Source organism: Chroicocephalus ridibundus, chromosome 19 (genome assembly GCF_963924245.1).
Source record: "Chroicocephalus ridibundus chromosome 19, bChrRid1.1, whole genome shotgun sequence".
NCBI classification, from domain to species: domain Eukaryota; kingdom Metazoa; phylum Chordata; class Aves; order Charadriiformes; family Laridae; genus Chroicocephalus; species Chroicocephalus ridibundus.
Window position 1 is genome coordinate 2,567,595 of NC_086302.1, and position 19,890 is coordinate 2,587,484.

Below are 19,890 nucleotides of genomic sequence, written 5' to 3' on the forward strand. Positions count from 1 at the left end.
GGGCATGAGAACATCCCTGCTGGTGCGGCACGAGGCTGCGTGGGTGCCTTTGGGGTCTGTGGGCCTGGCCCGGCCCCCTGGGCTACGCTGGCCCTTCAGAGTTCAGGCTGGGCCCTGTCCTACGAGGGGCCTGCGGTGTGAGGGCAGCCTGGCCCTGCTCCCAGAGCCAGTGTGAGCGAACGCCAGTGTCTGGTGCTGCCTCACTTCTGGAGGCAGCAGACCTGCTCCCGGGCATCTTGCAGGCTTGTGCTAGTGCGAGTGCAAAAGCCATCCCCCTTGCGATCGGGACAGGTGAGTACAGATGAGCCTGAGTAGAGTGAGACCCCCCCTGTAGTGCTGCATCCAGCTCTGGAGCCTCTTGTGATAGGACAAGGGGTAATAGTTTTACACTAAAAGAGGGAAGATTTAGACTAGATATAAGGAAGACATTTTTTACAATGAGTGTTGAGACACTGGCCCAGGTTGCCCAGAGAGGTGGTTAATGCTCCATCCCTGGAAATGTTGGTTCCAGGTCAGATTGTATGGAGCTCTGAGCAACCTGATCTTGTCAAAGATGTCCTGCTCATGGCAGACTACATGGTCTTTAAAGGTCCCTTCCAACCAAAATCATTCTATGATTCTGTAAGTCTCACACCTCAACTCTTTTTTCTGCATCTGCTCCATATAAAGCACTGCCACCACATAACACCACCAAGCCTGCAGTACATAGGCCCCCAATTCTGCCAAAGAGGGGAAAGGATGGCAGGCTGAGCTCAACCCTCGTGCTCAAGAGGCTTCTCCAGATGTGTAAGAATTCGTGGAAAAACATAGAACTGCTTGATCTGGTTTAAGTGGCTGTGAGGTGTGTATCACTGCTTCTTTCCCTCCCCAGAACTTGGAACTTCGAGGGGTGTTTGCAACCCACTTCCAACTGCTGACAGCTGGAGGGAGAGCAGCGAGCTGGGGTGAGTGTCAGGGCCCTTGTTCTGAGCAAGAGTGACGAATGTTTGGCACTTTTTAACAGTTAGATCTGTTTTGTAGAACATACTGCTACAGTAATTTTTTTTTCTTCCAAATCAAAGTGCAGTAATCTGCTGTCACTGAAGGCAAGTCCAGAAAAGAAGTATGTGTTCTGGAGTGTTCGATACTGGTCACAGTTTTGTGGGGGATAAGGGGCAGATGGACTAATCTGCTACAATAGTTCCATATAGCCAACCAGGCTGAGAATGGAGGAAGTGAGAAAAGCAAATGTCCACGAAACCCACTGCAAACATCGCAATACAGCTCTGGTTTCCTGTAGCTGCTACAGGAGCTACAGTAATTTAAGAATTACTATTTAGTAATGGGGGGGACAGATGCTGGCTCTGCAAAACCACCATTAATCCATATAATTAAGAGATTGGCTCTAACCTGCTAGATAGAGTCAGAGAAAGAAGAGAAAAAACAATCCTCAGTTTTAGTAACAAATGAAATTGCCTGCTTTTAAAAAAGGTTTTCAGTTTTGTGAATAAATAAAACCTTGGAGGTTTTAGACTGTTGCGCAAATGTAAACAAAACATATTCAGCTAGTATTTAAGACTGTCTGCCCTTTTTTTGCAGAACGCTGTGTTCTTTGCTGAAGGAGCGCTTAACTGTGTAGACATTTGCTTCCTGATACTGCTCTCTTAACTAGTAACTGGCAATGCAAAAAGGCATTACACTAGAAATTCCTGGAATTTGGGGATCTTTCCCCAGAAAGATTAAAAAAAATGCTAGCAAACCATTTATTGTACTTACTCAAAGCTGTAACCTTATTGCTATGCTGGAATGGTTTTGAGAGTCAGTGGGCAAGAAAAAGGTGGCAAAAAGATGAGCTACCTGCCACATCAGGTGATTTCTGATCCCAGGGTCTCTTACCCAGAGCTGGCGCACAAAGGCAGAATCGGTAACTCTGGGTAAACTCTTTGCCATTAAGGAGATTCTAAACTAAATTCAAACTTTTTTTTTTTTTTTAGCACAGGGTAAAGTGCCATTTTAAAACGTTCATTTTTTAGAAGCTAGTTTATGAATCTTTTTTTTTTTACTAAATAACATACCCCTTCCACACCTTCTAGCCTTCTAGCAGGTGAGATATTTAGAAGCAAATCTTGAAGCTCAGCCTTGTCCTCACCAAATTAGGTCTTTCTGCTGGAACCGTGTGGCTGTTTCTAATGGAAGGGACGCTTAACATACAGAAAAAAGGTTCTGACTGCTTTGGCAGTCAGGATGCCTCAATGTGCGTGTAATATTTATCAAGTTAATTGCTTTGCTGACTTTTTTGAATTCATAACGCTTTAAGTATAGGCTTGAGTTGTCATACTCAGCATCTTACAGGACCAAGCCTTTGTATTGCAGATTTCTTGAGGCAGAGATTGTATCTTTGTTTTTTTTTAAGTACTGTTTGCGTAGCCCTACATATACGTTTTTTTATCCACAGATATGCTGAATAATAGCATGGAGATGTTGCCAGACATCACGGGGGTTTGTTACTGGTCTTGTAAAACTGGTGTTTCCCTGAAGTGTCAGCTGGTGTCAGGCGACGGTGTGAGAATCTCAGATTTCATTTCATTTTAAAATAGGGTTTTGATGTTTCAACTTGGAAAATATCAACCCTGCAGGTTAAAAAAGGCAAATAAAATGGACTCGGCATTTATTATTTATAAAATGTTTTGACTTCTGACCTTCTTGTGAGTCAGCTGAGAATTGTTGGCTAAACAGAACCCGAGGGGCATGCGAGGAAGCAGCTCACCGAAATAGCACAAGCTGCTCAAAAAGGCGAAAAGCCCGTAACCCCCTTATTTAAAGGCACTTGGCCTGAAATGTTGGCTTTTAAAAAGACAAATGTATTGCCTGTGAGCCCTCTCCCTGCCAGCGCTGGCCGAGACCAGCCCGCGGGATGCTCTCTGACAGGAGGGCCGAAGGGTGGCCATGATGCCCCGGAGCCCAACGCCCGCGACGGTGGGGCCTGGCTGGTTCCCTGCCGCTGGAGTGAGCTCCCACGATGGCTATTGATCGCTGTGCCAGTGGCCAGGCAGCCATTAGTCCTCGCTGGGCCCACCATCTTGTGCCTGCACAATGGCTCTGGAGACGGCCCTCAGGTGCTCAGTGCCCAGAGGTTCACACGACTTACACACCTCAGGTGTTTTAAACCCCTTTAGGGCTGGTTTATTCGGGGTGTAATTAAGTAAGCTCGGCAAGTTCCCCGTTTCGGGGTGCAGCGGGGGACGGGTGGGAGCCGGAGTGGGGTGGCTGTGGGTGGAAGCACCCACAGAGCTGCTGTCACAGAGTGGTTTTGGTCGCGGTTCGGTTAATTATTAAACCGGTGAACAGATGTCGGGTTCGGGGAGGGGGGTGAAGCGGGAGGGACGACACCGGGGGCGCGGACACGGGGAGACCCCTCAGGCGCGGGGCGGGGCCGCGCGCGTGAAGCCGCCGCCGCAGCCGTCACCTGTTGCCGCCGCGGGGCCGCGCCGGCGTCGAAAGGGTGCGGGCGGCGTGCGCGCCCCCGCCGGCAGGGGGCGAGCGCGCGTGCGCGAGCCGGCGGCGCCGGGCGGCGTGGAGGGGCCTCATCTTCCTCCTCCACCTCCTCCTCCTCCTCCTCCTCGCCCGGGGGGCGCGCGCGGCGGGAGGCGGCGCGTGCTGGCGGCAGGGGCGCGCGCGGTGCTCGGCGGCGCAGCGGGGGGATTGTTTGCGCCGCCGCTCGGGGAAGCGGGGAGCGATCCCCCCCTTCCTCCTCTTCCTCCTCTTCTTCCTCCTCCCCGCGCCCCGCCGCCGCCCCCACCCCCCCAGTTTCTGCACCGGGAACCCCCCCAGCTGCCAATATTCCCGAGATCAAGCGCTACGCGGCGGCGGCGGGGCCGGCGGCGGCGCCCGGGGCGGTCGGCGGGGCCGGGGGGGACCGCAGCGAGGCCGCCGCCATGGAAGCGCTGGGACCCGGTGAGAGCCGCGGGGGCGCGGGGGGGGGCGGCGCGGGGGCCCGGCCGGCCGCGGCCTGGCGGGTGGCGGTCAGCGCCGGCCCTGTCAGGCTGCGGGCCCGGCGGGCCGTGTCAGCGGCGGGGACGGAGGCCGCGGGCCCGGCCCCGGCGGGGCAGCCCCCGCCAGCCTCGGGCGTTCGCGGCCGGGCTGGCAGCCGCCGCGGGCTGGGACGGACGGGCCGGTCCGTGCCGCAGGCCGGGCCCGGCGGGGAACCGGCAGCAGGCCGCCGGCGGCGGGCTGACACCCCAGCGGGCTCGGAGGCGCGTTGGCACCGCTGGGCGCTTTCCCTTCCCGAGCAGGCGGTCGGTGAACTTTGGGAGCGGGTCTGCTCTGACAGCCCGTGCCAGGCGGGCGGCCGGGGTTTGTGCCGGGGCTGCGGTGTGAGGGACCCCCCCGGAGCAAACGGGCCGCGGGGACGGCCGGGCTCTGCCCTGGGGGGGACAGCAACAGGGCGGGGGGGGATCGTGGGGGGACTCCGCTTGTGCCTTGTGCTGTGCCGCCTGCACACCAGTCCTGCGAGCTGCACCGTAGCAGGTTGTGTTTTTGACATGAGGCCATTACTAAGAGTTTAAGGTGATGCCTTCTGAAAATAGGGGTGTTATTTTCTTTAACAAACTTGGGTTAAATATCGGTGGTATTTTGTATGTGGCATTTTCCTGCTTCTGTCTTATCCCGTGATTACTCTTGTATTAAATGTCTGCAAGATGTATTTTGTGACCTAAACAGTCTGTGCATCTTACCCATCAAGTTCCCGATCAAACTATTGATAGTGTTAATTTTGGTGTGATAGGAAATGTTTATTGACACACAGGTGCAATTCCAGAAGAATCCAGATTTTAAGCCAGCGGAGGGCCGACTCGGGGAGTCTGCTCTATGTGTATATGCTGTCGCGTGTCCTCTCTGGCTTGCGACTGTAGAAGTAGATCCTCTTTTAGTTTTGTAAAACTGCTTCCTGTCTGAAGTAACTTGGTTGAGGGTGCTTAGTACACAATGGACACAGAGTAGAAATTAAAAGAGTAATAGCGCATGTAACCCTAGTCAGGCTGATCAGGTAAAAATCTGGATAAAAATCAGTGTGACTTGCAGGGTGGCCTGGCTTCAAATGGGAGAACAGTTCTGAGCTTGTTGTCTGGAATCCTTTGAGAAATAACTTCAGAAAGGAGTAGATGTACGTTTTATCTCCCTGTATCAAAACCGACTGAGGTCAGCGTTGCTATGCTGTTTACAGAACTTCTCAATACCAAGAGAGGAAAATAGGTAAATATAGTTGTCATTTAATCTCTTGCAGGAGATCAGTGCCTGCACTTACTTCAGACTAATTAGCATGGGATTAATGGATCATCTCTCTAGTATCCAAATAAGCACAGCAAACTTTGATTGCCCTTGATGATACATGCTTGCCCAGACAGCTGTAGTGTTGTAAAGTAACAACTGTACCCCACAGCTGGTTTCGCTATTGCTCTGCGAGCTCCTCCTGACGGGTGGCAATTAGTCAGGGGGTGCGGAGCCAGCAATGTGTGGCGTGGGACGTCTGTGGCCCGGCAGCCACCCCGCTGCTGCAGCTTCGGGAGCTGACGTGTTGAGTGGGCTAGGGCTGCTCGCATGCTCTAAGTGTTACTTCTGCCTAAAAATACTTCAAGGTTACTGTCCTCAGACCGGTAATTTTAATTGGTAATGTAGTAGCCATTGGATGGCTTACAAACCCAGTGTAGAAGGCTCCTTGGCTTAGTTTAGGATTGTGTTAAAGTTTATTGCTGCACCCTGAAGTGTACCCAAATAGGAGTTTCATCCTCCCACAGCTGATCTGCCTCTTTTCTCTCCTGGTATAAACTGTGAGTCTTTGACTTAAATGGATACTGGCAGGTTGACACAGTTTTATGATACTAAATTTCCTCTAAGTTTTATGATTGGTTTACTATTGCATTCTTGTATTGTAATATTTATTTTCCCCTCTCCTTTGCTCTCTACAGCAGAGGGAAGAAGCTTTGATTGCACTAAGCATTGGCAAATACAGACAAAATCCATGAAAATATACTAATTCAGTTTGCTTTGTGTGCAGTGTCAATTGAGGCAGTGACAGATTTTAAAAAAAAAAAGGTCTGTTTAATCTTGTTAACATGGTATCTCAGATTTTAACACGTTGAGGAAGTTAACTAAAGACTTAACTAGTAACTAGCTTGCATGTGAGTACTTTTTCATGCCTCTAGTAATTTCCTTTCTAGAACTGTTCCTGAAGTCCTTACTTTTGTCCAAATAAATTATCTTCCCCACATCTGTTAGGAGTCTATACCTGACTTTATGCTTTCTCCCTTACTCTTCTTTTTAGAAGAAAGCCTAAACCTTTCCTCACTCCTTTCTTTGTGTTGGAATTTTAAATTGGCTGAAATTTGCTGTAGGGGAAAAGTATTTCACTATTAACAAAAGCGATCTGTTTGTGATGTAAAGGAAATGACAAAACTGTTTTAGCTTAGATCCAATGTAGAAATATGCTTTTAATTTAGTTTAGAATAAAAATATCCCTTACCCATTTCCAGATAATATCAATTTTCAGATAAAAATTAGGGACGTATGTCCTAAGTATGCAAGGAGTGACGATCATTAACATCTGGACTTTAAGTCTATGGGGGGGGGGGGGGAAATAAAAAAAATGTGTCTTGTGTGGCTATTGGCTAGTTCTAGAAATGGTGGCAGGAATATATTTATCTTTATGTTATATAAAAATGCTTAATATGTAAATGGTTGCATTCCATCTCGGGACTATGTCAAGTTCATAACCACAGTCATGAATAAATGTCACTAAAATTTTGAGGATGAATTATGGCACTAACCTATATATGCTTTAGGGAACACATTTTTTACCTGGAAGTTCTGAGCAGCTGGGAGGCTGCGAGCCACTTGGAACACCTCCATTTGCAACCTCAGAAAGCTACTTAAGATTTCTTTCTGCCCTGTCAGAAAGATGTTTCAGCTAAAGTACACCTGAAATGATACTGCACTGAATGATCAATTACATCTCATGCATATTTATTTGACTTCCCTAGGGCCCCCAGCAAGCCTTTTCCAGCCGCCCCGTCGGCCAGGCCTGGGAACTGTTGGGAAACCCATCCGCCTCCTGGCCAATCACTTTCAGGTTCAGATCCCCAAGATTGATGTTTATCACTATGATGTAGATATCAAACCAGAAAAACGCCCCCGAAGAGTGAACAGGTATGAGTTGTTTAATAAAAAAAATTAAACAGTGTCTATGTCTCAATTGAAGAAAACTGTACAACCTGGAAATTCTTCATCTGCTGAAGGCCAGTTTCTGTTTGTACCGTGGTTAGCACTTGCTTTTCAATGAACTGTAATATAATATTCTCCTTATTTTTATTAAGGTGTTTTGCAATTGACCTGTAATCTGGAAGGCTCTAGGAAATGTACTAAGCATTGAACTACAGTTGGTTTTATTTTCCGGTCTACAAGTGAATGTCCCTGATAATTGTTCCACACTCTATTACACAAGCATGTGTTAGCAGCTGAGGGGAGGGAATTCAGCTTGTGGATTGATGCTAATGTTTTAGGGTCCACACATGGATGCTTTGCCAGTAGAATCAATCCACAGAGCACCCCCACCCACCTCAAGGCAGATGTTTGCTCCTGCGTTTGAACAGCTCTCCAGATTCCACTGCCCGTGTCTCTGCTGACAGTACGGGTACCTGCCTCGTGTGTAGACACCTGTATGCTGAAACTTCGCTCTCTTAATCTGGAAGTGACTTTTAAAACTCCTGATGTTGACTTGGGTACACTCTAGTGCATTCCTGTTTCTGCTGTCTTGCTTATTTAAGAAAATGGGGAAAAAGGAATACATAAACATATAAACTATCCAAGACTGTTGTTGGATTTTTGTGTTCTTCAACCTAACTCACTAACTTCCTCTGTAGAGAGGTGGTGGACACTATGGTGAGACACTTTAAGATGCAGATATTTGGGGATCGGCAGCCTGGGTACGATGGGAAACGCAACATGTATACTGCACACCCGTTACCTATTGGCCGGGATAGAGTAAGTGTTACTATAAGCAATTTTAAGTTTTTGTGGGAAAACTGTTACAGTGTTGTTTGAAAAGTATTCTTTTATTGACATAAACCCAAACTGCCGTCACCCATATTAGTATAGTCTTGGAAGTGACAGGCAGTGCCAGTCAGGGATCTCTAGGAATTTATTGGTGTTCTTTTGAACTTTGTCTTCTTTGGATTTCTGATTCCCGGCTCTTTAGTTGGAGAATTTGTCAGTGATAGTGTGAATTAGTATGTTGCGCTCTTTCAGCTGTAGGGGAAAAGTATTTCACTATTAACAAAAGTAGACTTTTTATTTTTTTTTCACCCTGATGGAAACTTCCTTTTTCTCTGTTCTAACCCTTGTTCTGGTTGCTAAGTGCTAAAGTAGTTGTAGATGACAAAATATACTGTTTTGGTTTGGCTGCGCTGTTGAGGTACGTCCTCCTGTTCCATAAGAACGTGTGGCGTAAGTACCGGCAACAACGAGATCAGCTGCACTGGCCCTGTGTGTTCTGGGCCGTGCTGCCAGCACCCTGGCTCTAACGGATCGCAGTCTGCGTTAACAGGTCCTGATACACAACTTAACCTGTCTGCTCTTCTCCCCGGGGATCTGGTTCTTGCTGGTACGGTGCCACGAGGAACACATAAAATGAGTTCACACTTATGCTTGGGGCTGATGGTGTATGAGAATAATCATAGAATCATTAAATAGTTTGGGTTGGAACAAACCTTTAAGGGTCATCCAGTCCAATCCCCCTGCAGTGATCTCAAGTACTGTGCTAGAACTCTAAGACATGTGTTTCCCAGTGAGCCTTCTTTTTGACCCAAAGGGTTGGTTTTGCCTTATGTTTGGTTCACAAGACATCTTGCTATTAATCGTCTGACATAAAAAAAAAAAAAACCAACCAAAAAAACCCCTCACAGTTCTCCAGAGCTTTGATGTCACCATACTAATTACTACTTAAAATTTACACTTAAAGATACCTCACTGCAGTTTCTCAGATGAATAAATTACAAGCTTTCAAGATCTTAAGGAAACCAATTGTAATATTTCAAGAGAATTACACAAACTAATCGTCAGAAATACAGATTCAGAGGTTACCTAGGAGAAAAACATAAGGTTGCTTAGTGTTGTGATAGTCTGCAATCCATTACAAAAGCTTGTGCTTAATTCTGTTCTGACTCTTGTCAGGTGGACATGGAGGTGACACTTCCAGGAGAGGGGAAGGACCAGACATTCAAAGTGTCCATTCAGTGGGTGTCAGTCGTCAGCCTTCAGTTGCTGCTGGAAGCTCTGGCTGGGCACTTGAATGAAGTACCTGAAGATTCTGTACAGGCGCTTGACGTAATCACACGGCACCTTCCCTCCATGAGGTGAGTGCTTTGGGTGCCTTCCTGACTGCCTTAATCTTATCTCTGTCCTAACGTTTGTATTAGTTATTACTTGCTGCTATTATACTGCTTTTACACGTTCCTGCAGTAGAAGGGATGAGGGATGCAGTTGTGTAATTCAATGCCTGCCTTACAAATTTGCACTAGAATAGGGAAATCTGATCTGAACTCAGGACTTGTATCTGCTGGTCATGTTTCTAACAGGAATTTGTCGTAGCCTTTCCAGCTGCGCTGTCGGTAAAGGCTTTGTGTGCTTGCCATAAGTTCTAACGTACTGTACAAATTTACCATAATTTTAAACACTATAGGCATGAATCGAACAAGATGTATCAGAAAAGAATGATCAAAGTGTTAATTTTCTGATTTTTTTTTTCAGGTACACTCCTGTGGGTCGCTCCTTTTTCTCCCCTCCTGAAGGTTATTACCACCCCCTGGGAGGTGGCAGGGAGGTCTGGTTCGGTTTCCACCAGTCGGTCAGGCCTGCCATGTGGAACATGATGCTCAACATTGATGGTATGTGGGAAATTCTGTCTCGCTAATGTAACGGAGTTCTTGCTGCTTCTAAATTAAATGTCCTCTTTTTTTTATCTTAGTGTCAGCAACTGCTTTCTATCGTGCCCAGCCTATCATTGAGTTCATGTGCGAGGTCTTGGACATTCAGAACATCAACGAGCAAACCAAGCCTCTTACGGACTCCCAGCGTGTCAAATTTACCAAAGAAATCAGAGGTAAAGGCTTGTTCTAAAGCTGCTGCAACAAAATACTGGAAACAGGCTCGCATTACGTTGTAATGAAAATTTGCAAGGCATTGGGAAGCTGGTGTGTTCCTTTTTGCCCTCATTTTTCTCAACGGTGACACCTATGCCTCAATTCATTTAGATGACTTTTGTGTTGGGTTTTCAGGTCTAAAAGTAGAGGTTACCCATTGTGGCCAGATGAAGAGAAAATATCGAGTTTGCAACGTTACTCGGCGACCAGCCAGTCATCAGACGTATGTATACAAGCACTTTCTGACCATTTTTAAAATCCTGAACCTATTAGATATACTAGGTACATTGTTTATGCAAGAATAGTTGGTTCTGGAGGTGAAGCAGCTGTGTCGCTTTACAAGCATGTTTAGTCTTAGTGGAGTAGAGGAATAGTGTGGGTTTAGACCACTGCTTTATTTCCTTCAACAGAGGAAAATTGAAGCTATATCCTGACTTCTTAAATACAGTTATCAAAGGCTATAATTTTTAAAATAGCTATGAAAAATTCAGTATATAAAATCTTTTCATAAAGAAGAGATACAGTAGCTAAGGAAAATAAATGTTTTTCCATACCATTTTTTTCCTTAAAAAAAAGAAATCTTGAAAAGTCTAACCAGAACAAATGTCCTTTATAGGTTTCCTCTGCAGCTGGAAAATGGGCAGGCTATGGAGTGTACAGTAGCTCAGTATTTTAAACAGAAGTACAGTCTGCAGCTAAAATATCCTCACCTTCCCTGTCTCCAAGTAGGACAGGAACAGAAACACACATACTTACCGCTTGAGGTAAGAATCTTGCTTTCTCTTGCATTGCGGTGGCTCCTCTGTGGAACGGTACCAGGCTGCCTCTCACTGTTCCTGTGCAGGTGTGTAACATCGTGGCAGGCCAGAGATGTATCAAGAAGCTCACGGACAATCAGACCTCGACGATGATAAAAGCAACTGCAAGATCTGCACCGGATCGACAGGAAGAAATCAGCAGACTAGTAAGTGTTTTTTCCAGCTAAACAGTTGGCATTTGTCACTTCTTACGGCTCTTCCAGAAGCATTGTAGCATATGTAATGATAAACAGAATGACCAAGAACTGCAGAAGTTAAAAAATCTGACTTCTTTAAAACAAATCCTTTGAAATAGAAAGCCTGTTCATGGCAAAGAGGACAGAGCCACCTGAAGCATTCGGTCTAGTTACATAAATACTTTCCTTGTCACCAGGTGAAAAGTAACAGTATGGTTGGTGGACCTGATCCATATCTGAAGGAGTTTGGAATTGTTGTCCATAACGAGATGACGGAGTTGACAGGCAGAGTTCTGCCAGCACCAATGCTGCAATATGGAGGCAGGGTGAGTTTTCCATGTCTTGTACAATACCTTGTCCTGAGGTTATTTAAATTCATTAAGTGTTCTCTATATCTTCTCATAAGGCTTCCTTTGTATGAGCGCTGTGTTCGGCTATAGTCAAAACAAAGCAGCATTTTATTTTTAATTTGCCTTTGGATTTTTATCTAGAACAAGACTGTGGCCACACCAAACCAAGGTGTGTGGGACATGAGAGGGAAACAGTTCTATGCTGGCATTGAGATTAAAGTTTGGGCTGTTGCCTGTTTTGCTCCTCAAAAACAATGCAGGGAAGACTTACTAAAGTAAGTATTTTCCTCTTTATTCAGGAAACTTATTTCAAGGTTTATTTTCCTCCTATTTCTGAAAGGCGTTATGCAGTATAAGTTGATTTTAATGCATCAAACAGTAAAAAGAGGAAATGACCGTTCTGCAGTGCCTTAAATATTTACAATTTGGGAGGAGACTATGACAAAGTTCATAACCTAATTGGCCAGCTAGGAAGGCATTAATTCCCTTACCACTGAGGCTGCGTTTCCTGCTCTGGAGACTGCATTCTGCTTGTATTCTGTTGTTTTTACAAATTGTTCATTCTAAAACAGGAACTATTTTTTTTCTTAAACTTTTCTGCCTCCCAGGCAACACACCCCGCGTTTTTTCCCCTGTCCTTCAAATTACTCTACAGAATCCTAAAGATAGAGGTGGTGTGAACCACTGAAATGTTTGGCAAAAATCATAGCTGCAATAATGCTCAGATAAGTTTGATGGAGGAGTAAAAATCTACCAGAGCATCAGCGTTAGTTTGGGAATCTGCCTCAGTGTTCAACTCGAATGTATGTTTGTTTCCCCAAGACTTCTAAGATTGCAGAAACAGAGGCTTATGAAACCTCCTCAGACAGGATTAGAATCCTCTTAGTGAGTTTCTTAGAGTGATAGAATTGTTAAAAAATCATTACTGTAGTGTCAAATTGGAAGCGCTGTGAAATAGCGGAAATAGCTTGTATCTTGTTGATTAAATTAATAGCAAAGTGAAACATAATGAAAAAGCCAGGACAAATCCATTTATATTTCATTTACAGGAGTTTTACTGACCAGCTGCGCAAGATCTCAAAGGATGCAGGGATGCCCATCCAAGGCCAGCCCTGCTTCTGCAAGTACGCCCAGGGCGCAGACAGCGTGGAGCCCATGTTTAAACACTTAAAACTGACTTACGTTGGTCTGCAGCTGATTGTGGTGATTCTACCCGGAAAGACGCCCGTGTACGGTATGGAGAGGAGGCTGTCAAGTGTTAGTTAGTTGTGTGGCAAGTGGGCATCTTACTGTGCACTCCCATGGTAGGAAGCAGGCAGAGCAGGCAATATGTTCCATTTAAAAGGTGTTTATGAAAATGGGTTTGCCAGACCTGATTGGAGTACTTGTATATTACCAAAGAGTGCACTGAACCTTTGTTGGTGAACTTTTAAGGATATGAATTATGATAACATTTTGAGGGCGGGGGGAAGAGAAAGCAGATGGAACTACTGACCGTTTAGGTCATTGGAACCACTAACTTCTTTTTCTGTCACAGCTGAAGTGAAGCGGGTTGGTGACACTCTCCTAGGAATGGCCACTCAGTGCGTTCAGGTAAAGAATGTGGTAAAAACCTCACCACAAACGCTGTCCAACCTGTGTCTGAAGATAAATGCAAAGCTTGGAGGAATCAACAATGTGCTTGTACCGCATCAAAGGTGAGATTAAATCTAAAGCTTTCCTTGAAGTCTGGATTGTCAAGCAAGACAGTGTCATTTGGTTTTGTCTGCTAAAATGATACACTACGTGCTTTAGAAACACTCCCAGTCTGAAGTGGACAGAGAAGGATACTTACACATTCAGACTCTGCCTAGTGTAAGCCCTGTGCCGAGGCTCATCTCTAGTGTTAGAGCCATCCAGTAGTGCATGTGAAAACAAGCTCTCAAAGGCTTTTTTTTTTCCCCCCATATCTCTTTTTCCTGCCTTTCATGAAATCATAGAATCATAGGGTTGGAAGGGACCTCTGGAGATCATCTAGTCCAACCCCCCTGCCAGAGCAGGGTCACCTTAGAGCAGGTTGCGCAGGAACGCGTCCTTTGGGTTCACTCTTCCTCTTGCCACAAGCATACTGTATTTCAGTCCAAATTGAAAGAAAAGGAGTAAGGAAGAGTGACTTGTGATAAATGCTCATAACTTTATCTGACTTCAGTCCTTTCCTTTTCACTTTCTGTTCTCTCTGGACTGCAAGAGTTTGAGGCAGAGAAACTTTGTCCTTAAAGATTCTGGTGGGTTTTAGTTCTGTTGAATGGTTTTGGATATACCTTCCTTGGTTGTAATTTTTTTGTCCTTCCTCACCCCCCTTCTTTGTATTACTGTTGTTAATATTTATTACTTAATAAATCTTAATCATATTAAACAGGCCCTCAGTGTTCCAGCAGCCAGTGATCTTTTTGGGAGCAGATGTCACTCACCCTCCTGCTGGGGATGGGAAGAAGCCGTCCATCGCTGCCGTGGTGGGCAGCATGGATGGGCACCCGAGCCGGTACTGCGCAACGGTGCGCGTCCAGACCTCCCGCCAAGAGACCTCCCAGGAGCTGCTCTACAGTCAGGAGGTGATCCAGGACCTGACTAACATGGTGCGAGAATTATTGATCCAGTTTTACAAATCCACTCGTTTCAAGCCCACAAGGATCATTTACTACAGAGGGGGAGTATCAGAAGGGCAGATGAAGCAGGTATTGTCTAATGATTTCTTGTTGCTTGTGAAAAGGGATTGGCCTTGAAAAATATATATATATTTAAGTGGATTGCATTTGCTAAGGGGACAACTAACAGTTTCATTGAGTTTTCCTGGGCAAGCACAATGTACAGTTATCCTGTCTGATTGTGTTCCTCATGAAGTGGCATTTGTACAGGGGAAAAAAATGAAAGTAATATTATATGTAGTGAATTCAGCACCTAATAGTGAAATCTTCTACTTCTAGGTAGCTTGGCCTGAACTGATAGCAATCCGGAAGGCCTGTATTAGTTTGGAAGAAGATTATAGACCAGGAATAACCTACATTGTTGTGCAGAAAAGGCATCACACCAGACTATTCTGTGCTGACAAAACTGAAAGGGCAAGTAATGTTGACTCCGTAAGAAGGAGGTGATGGCAACAGGAAAGTAAGATTGTTTGGTTAAGTGGGGTGGAATCCATCTCGCCCACTAAAACGGAATTAACCTGCACGAGCAGTAGCAGTTCTGTGCAGTAACATGCTTTCTCTACCAAAATAACCAGTTCCTCCCCTTTTTTATTGCTCTAGATCAAGCGGTCAGATGGAACAGCTTGTTCCGAGCCCCTTTTGGAGTGGGCGTACTCTATATCCCTGTATTTGTGTATCTGGAGCTGTAGCCTGGGTTTTTATAGTCTGGGATTCCTGACTATAAACTGAACTGGCTGTTCAGCTTGTTGCCTGTTCTGTCTCCACATGCATCTGGAAGAGTTGCCTATGGCACAAATCCACAAGCCGACTAAAGAACCTTCTTTAGGAAAGTTCTTGATCTCGGATTTGCTGAAAAAATACAGATCTCTGGGGTGTGAGTGCATACAAGGGTATGAAATAAATTTATTACAGAAAGCCTGCATTTTCAGATCCTGAATTACTTGTGTAGGCTTTATCCCACTCTGCAATTTTAATGGTACTGGCAAGTATTTTATTTTTCTCTGATGACACAGCAATTGGATTTGGTGAAGTTTCTAAAAATGGACTCACAGAGAACATTTTCATTCCTCCTATGTAAATGACCTTGATATTTTTCCACCTTCTTGAGCAGTAAATTCTCAGCTTTGAGTGGAGCCTACCTTAGGAGGTATTTTTGGGTCACTTCCAAAAAAAACCCATGGGCTAATAATAAACTTTCCTCAATAGGTGGGTAAGAGCGGCAACGTACCAGCAGGCACGACTGTGGACAGCACGATCACGCATCCTTCTGAATTTGACTTTTACCTCTGTAGCCATGCGGGAATTCAGGTAACATTTCAGCTCTGCTGTGCCCAGGCTGTGGCACTAAATCCTTGTGGTTGTCCTGATGAGTCCCGTTGCTTCTGTTTACAGCTTGGCAGACTTACAGTCACATCAGTTCGGTGCCGTTGGGCACTTACTCTTCAGTGCACTGGTGGGAGGCACAACCTGCCGGTACCACCTCTGTCTTAGTTGATGCTCTCCAGCTGACTGCTCGTCTGTTCTCCCCAGGGAACCAGCCGGCCCTCCCACTACCAGGTCTTGTGGGATGACAACTGTTTTACTGCAGACGAACTCCAGCTGTTGACGTACCAGCTGTGTCACACGTATGTCCGGTGTACGCGATCGGTCTCTATTCCAGCTCCTGCATACTATGCCAGGCTGGTCGCGTTTAGGGCCAGGTACCATCTTGTGGACAAGGATCACGACAGGTAAGGAACTGCACCTCGTCATCTCTGTAGCCGGATAACGGACCTGAATTATACGCTGCTTGGCGCAGTTGTTCATGGTTCTGTGTGTGTGTGTGTCTGCGTTCTTGCAGTGCCGAAGGCAGCCACGTGTCAGGACAGAGCAACGGCCGTGATCCGCAGGCTCTGGCAAAGGCAGTGCAGATCCACCACGATACTCAGCATACCATGTATTTTGCTTGAGAGCATCTGGGCAGATGAGGCAAAACCAACAACCCATGCAGTCCTGAAGTGTTTGGAATGCCGACTGCTATAGCTCGGGCCCAGCTGCCTCCAGCCTGCCCACTACCAGCAGCTCTGAACAGTCGCACTGAATCTGTACTTCACAGCAACGTCTGATGCACCAACACAATTGAGCCATTTGTTTCATTATTTTATGTAATAGAAATTCATAGACTGTCTTTTCTGATGCATTGGACTGAATTTTTACCTCAAAGCGCAAAAGGCCGATCATCCTAAAATTTTTAAAGGACTTGGCACGAAAGGTTTCTATTGAATATTTTGCTAGCTATCGTTTTTAAGTTATCTCCTCATCCCATTAGTTTATCATGACGACTGATTCCCTGTCTCCATGCGCTGCTTAGTGAGTATGCATATTATGGCAAAATGTTTTACTCCAGTTAAATGTAATTGTTCTATTGTGTGGGGCCATAGATTTTTTAATGGAGATTTTAGACTTCACTACTGTAAATGCCTTTTAACAAACATAACTTTCACAGGTATTGCAGTTTTTTGTCAGTTTTACTGATTATCTTTTTAATCTCTGCAGACTTCGGCTGCAAAGCAATTGCACTATACTGCGAGTTCAAATAGGTGGTTCTTGTTCTGTGAATGTGTAATATAACCAGATAGTGATGCCTGTCAGTAGATTTTAATTATAATGGTTACAAATAATACTGCCATGGTATCGTAACAAGTACTGAACCATCATTTCCCCCCTCTAAAAATTATAAAAACAAAAAAAAATTAGCTTTTAGGTATTTTGCAGACTTTTACAAAAGTGCCCACTTTATGCTGCTGTGTGGTTTGATAAATCTAAGTGATTTTAAAACTTTTTTCTCATAGAAGGTTTAACTTTGGCAATAAATATTTGTTTTTTAAGCCCCCCCTAACAGTGTAATTTTCTAGCTGAGGATTGTGCATGAGTTTAACCAACATTCTCGTGTCGTTTTCTGAACACACAATTTGGCAGTTTCTGAAACTAATTAGAAAAGACGCACTTCCATGCTTTTTTTAAGAATTATTTTTAACTGTTTTATATTCACTGTTGGTGTCCTGTCTACAACATTTTTTATAAGCTTGGAAACTGGGTGTTACGTGTAGGAAAGGCTTGCCAACCTGTACAGTCTAAATGGACTGTGTGACAGGCAACCTAAGGACTTGTACCAGCATTTTAACCTTTTTTTCCCTGGGAATCTGGGTTGCGCACACAACTGCATCCAACAGCATGTTTAACCAATCTAAGTCTCATAATCTGATTCTGTCCCAGCCTAGAAATTAAGGTTTTTTAATCTGCTTGGCTTTTTTCAACTGCAGTGTGTGATAAAGAAGAGGGGCTTGGTTTCACTGAATGCTCTTGGAATCCAGGAACAGGGTAGGTTAAGACTAGGTTCCTCCTGGTGTTAGCATGAGTTAGCGCAGATGAAAAGCTTATTCCTAAACTGAGTAGAGCCAACAGCACTACTTTGATAACAGAACTTTGCGAAGTCCAAGAATTGCACTGTGGTCTCTGATGCTCGGGTGGGGTTTGCTGCTAAGTTGTCTGCTGTTCCAAAGCTTAGGAACCAGCCCCCTCAAAATTTCAGCAATAGGAGATGCTGTTTCCTTCAGTCTTTAAGCTTGTAAATACATTAAAGTTTACATTTCTAAATGCTGGTTTTTTTCGGTTGTACCAGAGTACACTGAACTAAGTCTTCAAACAGTTTTATAACCTTCTTTCAAGTAGTATGTCTCATTAAATTAAGTTTAAACTTTTTTTTCTGTTGAAAATGAGACTGAAGTGAACTCTGCTCCTGGCACGTACTGTGGACAGGTTCGGATTGAAAAAAAAAAGTTCTTTTTAGTTTTTTTTTGAATTTTTTTTAAAGAATACCTCACTTGTGTAATAAAATCAGGACATGTGGGTGGGAGACTGACCGCTGCTTCAGCTAGATGGCTGCTTTTCTCAGTACTCGTTCAGGGAGAATACAAAAATCCCCTTTTTAGAATGAACTCTGACTGACCCAACACACATGGAGAACTTTGGCACCTTGAAAAAAGACTGAGCACCCTTTTTTAGGTTATAGGATCAAAGATCACTATTTTGAGTTTGTGCACTAGCCAAGAATGTGACTGGTTTAATCAAGGGTGCATAAGAAATACTTAATTTTATCACCAGTTAGTTAGTTGTTCAGTGCCAAGCACTCCTAGTTCAGATTGAGTGAAGCGAGAGCCTCTCCTTTGTTTGCCTGTGACCGGACGGAGTATTTAACCTCAGACTGTGCAGAGTGAGACCTCGGCTGGCCCCGGGACGCAGGGTGAGATCTGCGACTCCATCTCCGGCTAAAACGCCGGTGACAGTGCAGTGCTGCAGCTTCGGGAGGGGAGCGCTGAGGCTCAGCGCCGGGAGAGGTCAGGGTCTGGGCAGCGCTGTCCTCTCCGGGTCTGATCCCAGCCCCGAGGTCGGGCTGGAGGGTCCGGATGAACCCCTTGGGACTGACCGAATCGTTATGCATGTGTCAATCAATGGGAAGATGTGCATTCTGTAGATGTAGTTCTTAGGGTGTTTTGGGTTTGTTTTTGGTTTTGGGTTGTTTTTTGGTTTTTTTATAAATAAAGCCTGTTGGCCACTGTTTAGCTATGTGGTGTGAAAGATTTTAAATGTAGCAAAGTTTAAAGAGTTGGGGAAGGGGGTGGTTGACATTTAAAAAAAAAAAAAAAAAAAAAGGCAGAAATCACATTTTCAACCCAGTTCTGCTTGCTTTGTGAACAGCTGAATTCTGAACAAGCTCTGGCAATCAGTAGTTAGCCTGTCTCGACCATTTGAACAGCCTGGCTTACGTGTTCTTGTTGTGAGCACCACAGTTCTGTGTCGTGCCTGTAGCTGCATCCAAAGGGCGCAAGCGGTGGCCGTGTCCAGGCAAACAAGCCCCTTCCCGTGGTGCGTCTCATCCCCACACCCGCCTCGGAGCTGCCCAACCGCAGCTTCGCCCAGCCCTGGGGAAGGGCGCCCCTGTTCAGATCCAGTGTTTGACAAAACCTACCCCCGAACTACCTTCGTGGATGTGCTGTAGGATTTTTCTTGCTCAATAGCAAGGGAGTAACTCTGCTTTCATTTTTGGAAGGCAGGGTTCGGAGGGCATTGTATCAATACTGTCTCGACTACAAGGTTTTTTCCTTGTGCACTGGAGGAAAGATCTTGTAATATCACTTACAGATTTTCTTATACCTTGCTATTGACATTTTCATATTTCTATGTCTAGAGGCTGAAACTTCAGTGTAAAATGTTTGCATTTGTTCATTTTGACTTATGATGTAATTTTTGTTTCTCTATTGTTAGACTTGTAATGTTTAAAACTGTATTTTATTAACTTTGGACTGGATGTATGTCTATAGCAATACGAGGTACTCTTTCTAAACTGTTATGGGTGGGTTAGCAGCCCCATGTTGCGATAAGATGCTGGTCGTGTACAACTTGCAATGTATTTTTTTTTTTTTTAGCCTGCAGGGATATTTTGTGTTCATGTGTCCAAAAATAATAATAATAAAAAAAAAATACTGGCATTCTTGTGCCAAATGTTCTGTTTTTCCTTGTTGATGTCTAATAAATGCAATGTACAGAGTGAGCAACCGCTACTGTTGCCTGTAAACAAATGTCTTAAATAATTTAACTTCTAATTAAAACTTGTACACAATGTGTAACCTGTGGAACTCATTGCCACAACATAC

The 19,890-nt window shown here is 45.0% G+C and overlaps 1 protein-coding gene across 2 annotated transcripts; it reads left to right on the forward strand.

The window, feature by feature from the left end:
- Positions 1-181: 181 nt before the first annotated feature.
- AGO4 (argonaute RISC component 4) lies at positions 182-19,795 on the forward strand. Of its 2 annotated transcripts, XM_063355580.1 has the most exons (19): positions 182-291; positions 872-944; positions 7,014-7,179; positions 7,893-8,013; positions 9,202-9,383; positions 9,778-9,914; positions 9,995-10,129; positions 10,305-10,392; positions 10,786-10,933; positions 11,014-11,133; positions 11,361-11,489; positions 11,655-11,788; positions 12,563-12,747; positions 13,051-13,210; positions 13,912-14,227; positions 14,477-14,611; positions 15,404-15,505; positions 15,728-15,927; positions 16,038-19,795. In XM_063355580.1, exons 4-19 carry the CDS (start codon positions 7,909-7,911, stop codon positions 16,144-16,146), a joined length of 2,385 nt encoding a protein of 794 aa, XP_063211650.1. In that variant the 5' UTR covers positions 182-291; positions 872-944; positions 7,014-7,179; positions 7,893-7,908; the 3' UTR covers positions 16,147-19,795. The 2 variants fall into 2 exon arrangements, with proteins under 2 accessions (XP_063211650.1, XP_063211649.1); XM_063355579.1 differs by lacking the exons at positions 182-291; positions 872-944 and adding an exon at positions 3,519-3,933.
- Positions 19,796-19,890: the final 95 nt, after the last annotated feature.

Bases quoted from the DNA above. Each gene is read 5' to 3' on its own strand.
- AGO4 (XM_063355579.1), top strand. The intron at 9,915-9,994 runs GTATGTGGGAAA...TTTTTATCTTAG, and splicing joins CATGATGCTCAACATTGATG to TGTCAGCAACTGCTTTCTAT. The intron at 15,928-16,037 runs GTAAGGAACTGC...GCGTTCTTGCAG, and splicing joins GTGGACAAGGATCACGACAG to TGCCGAAGGCAGCCACGTGT.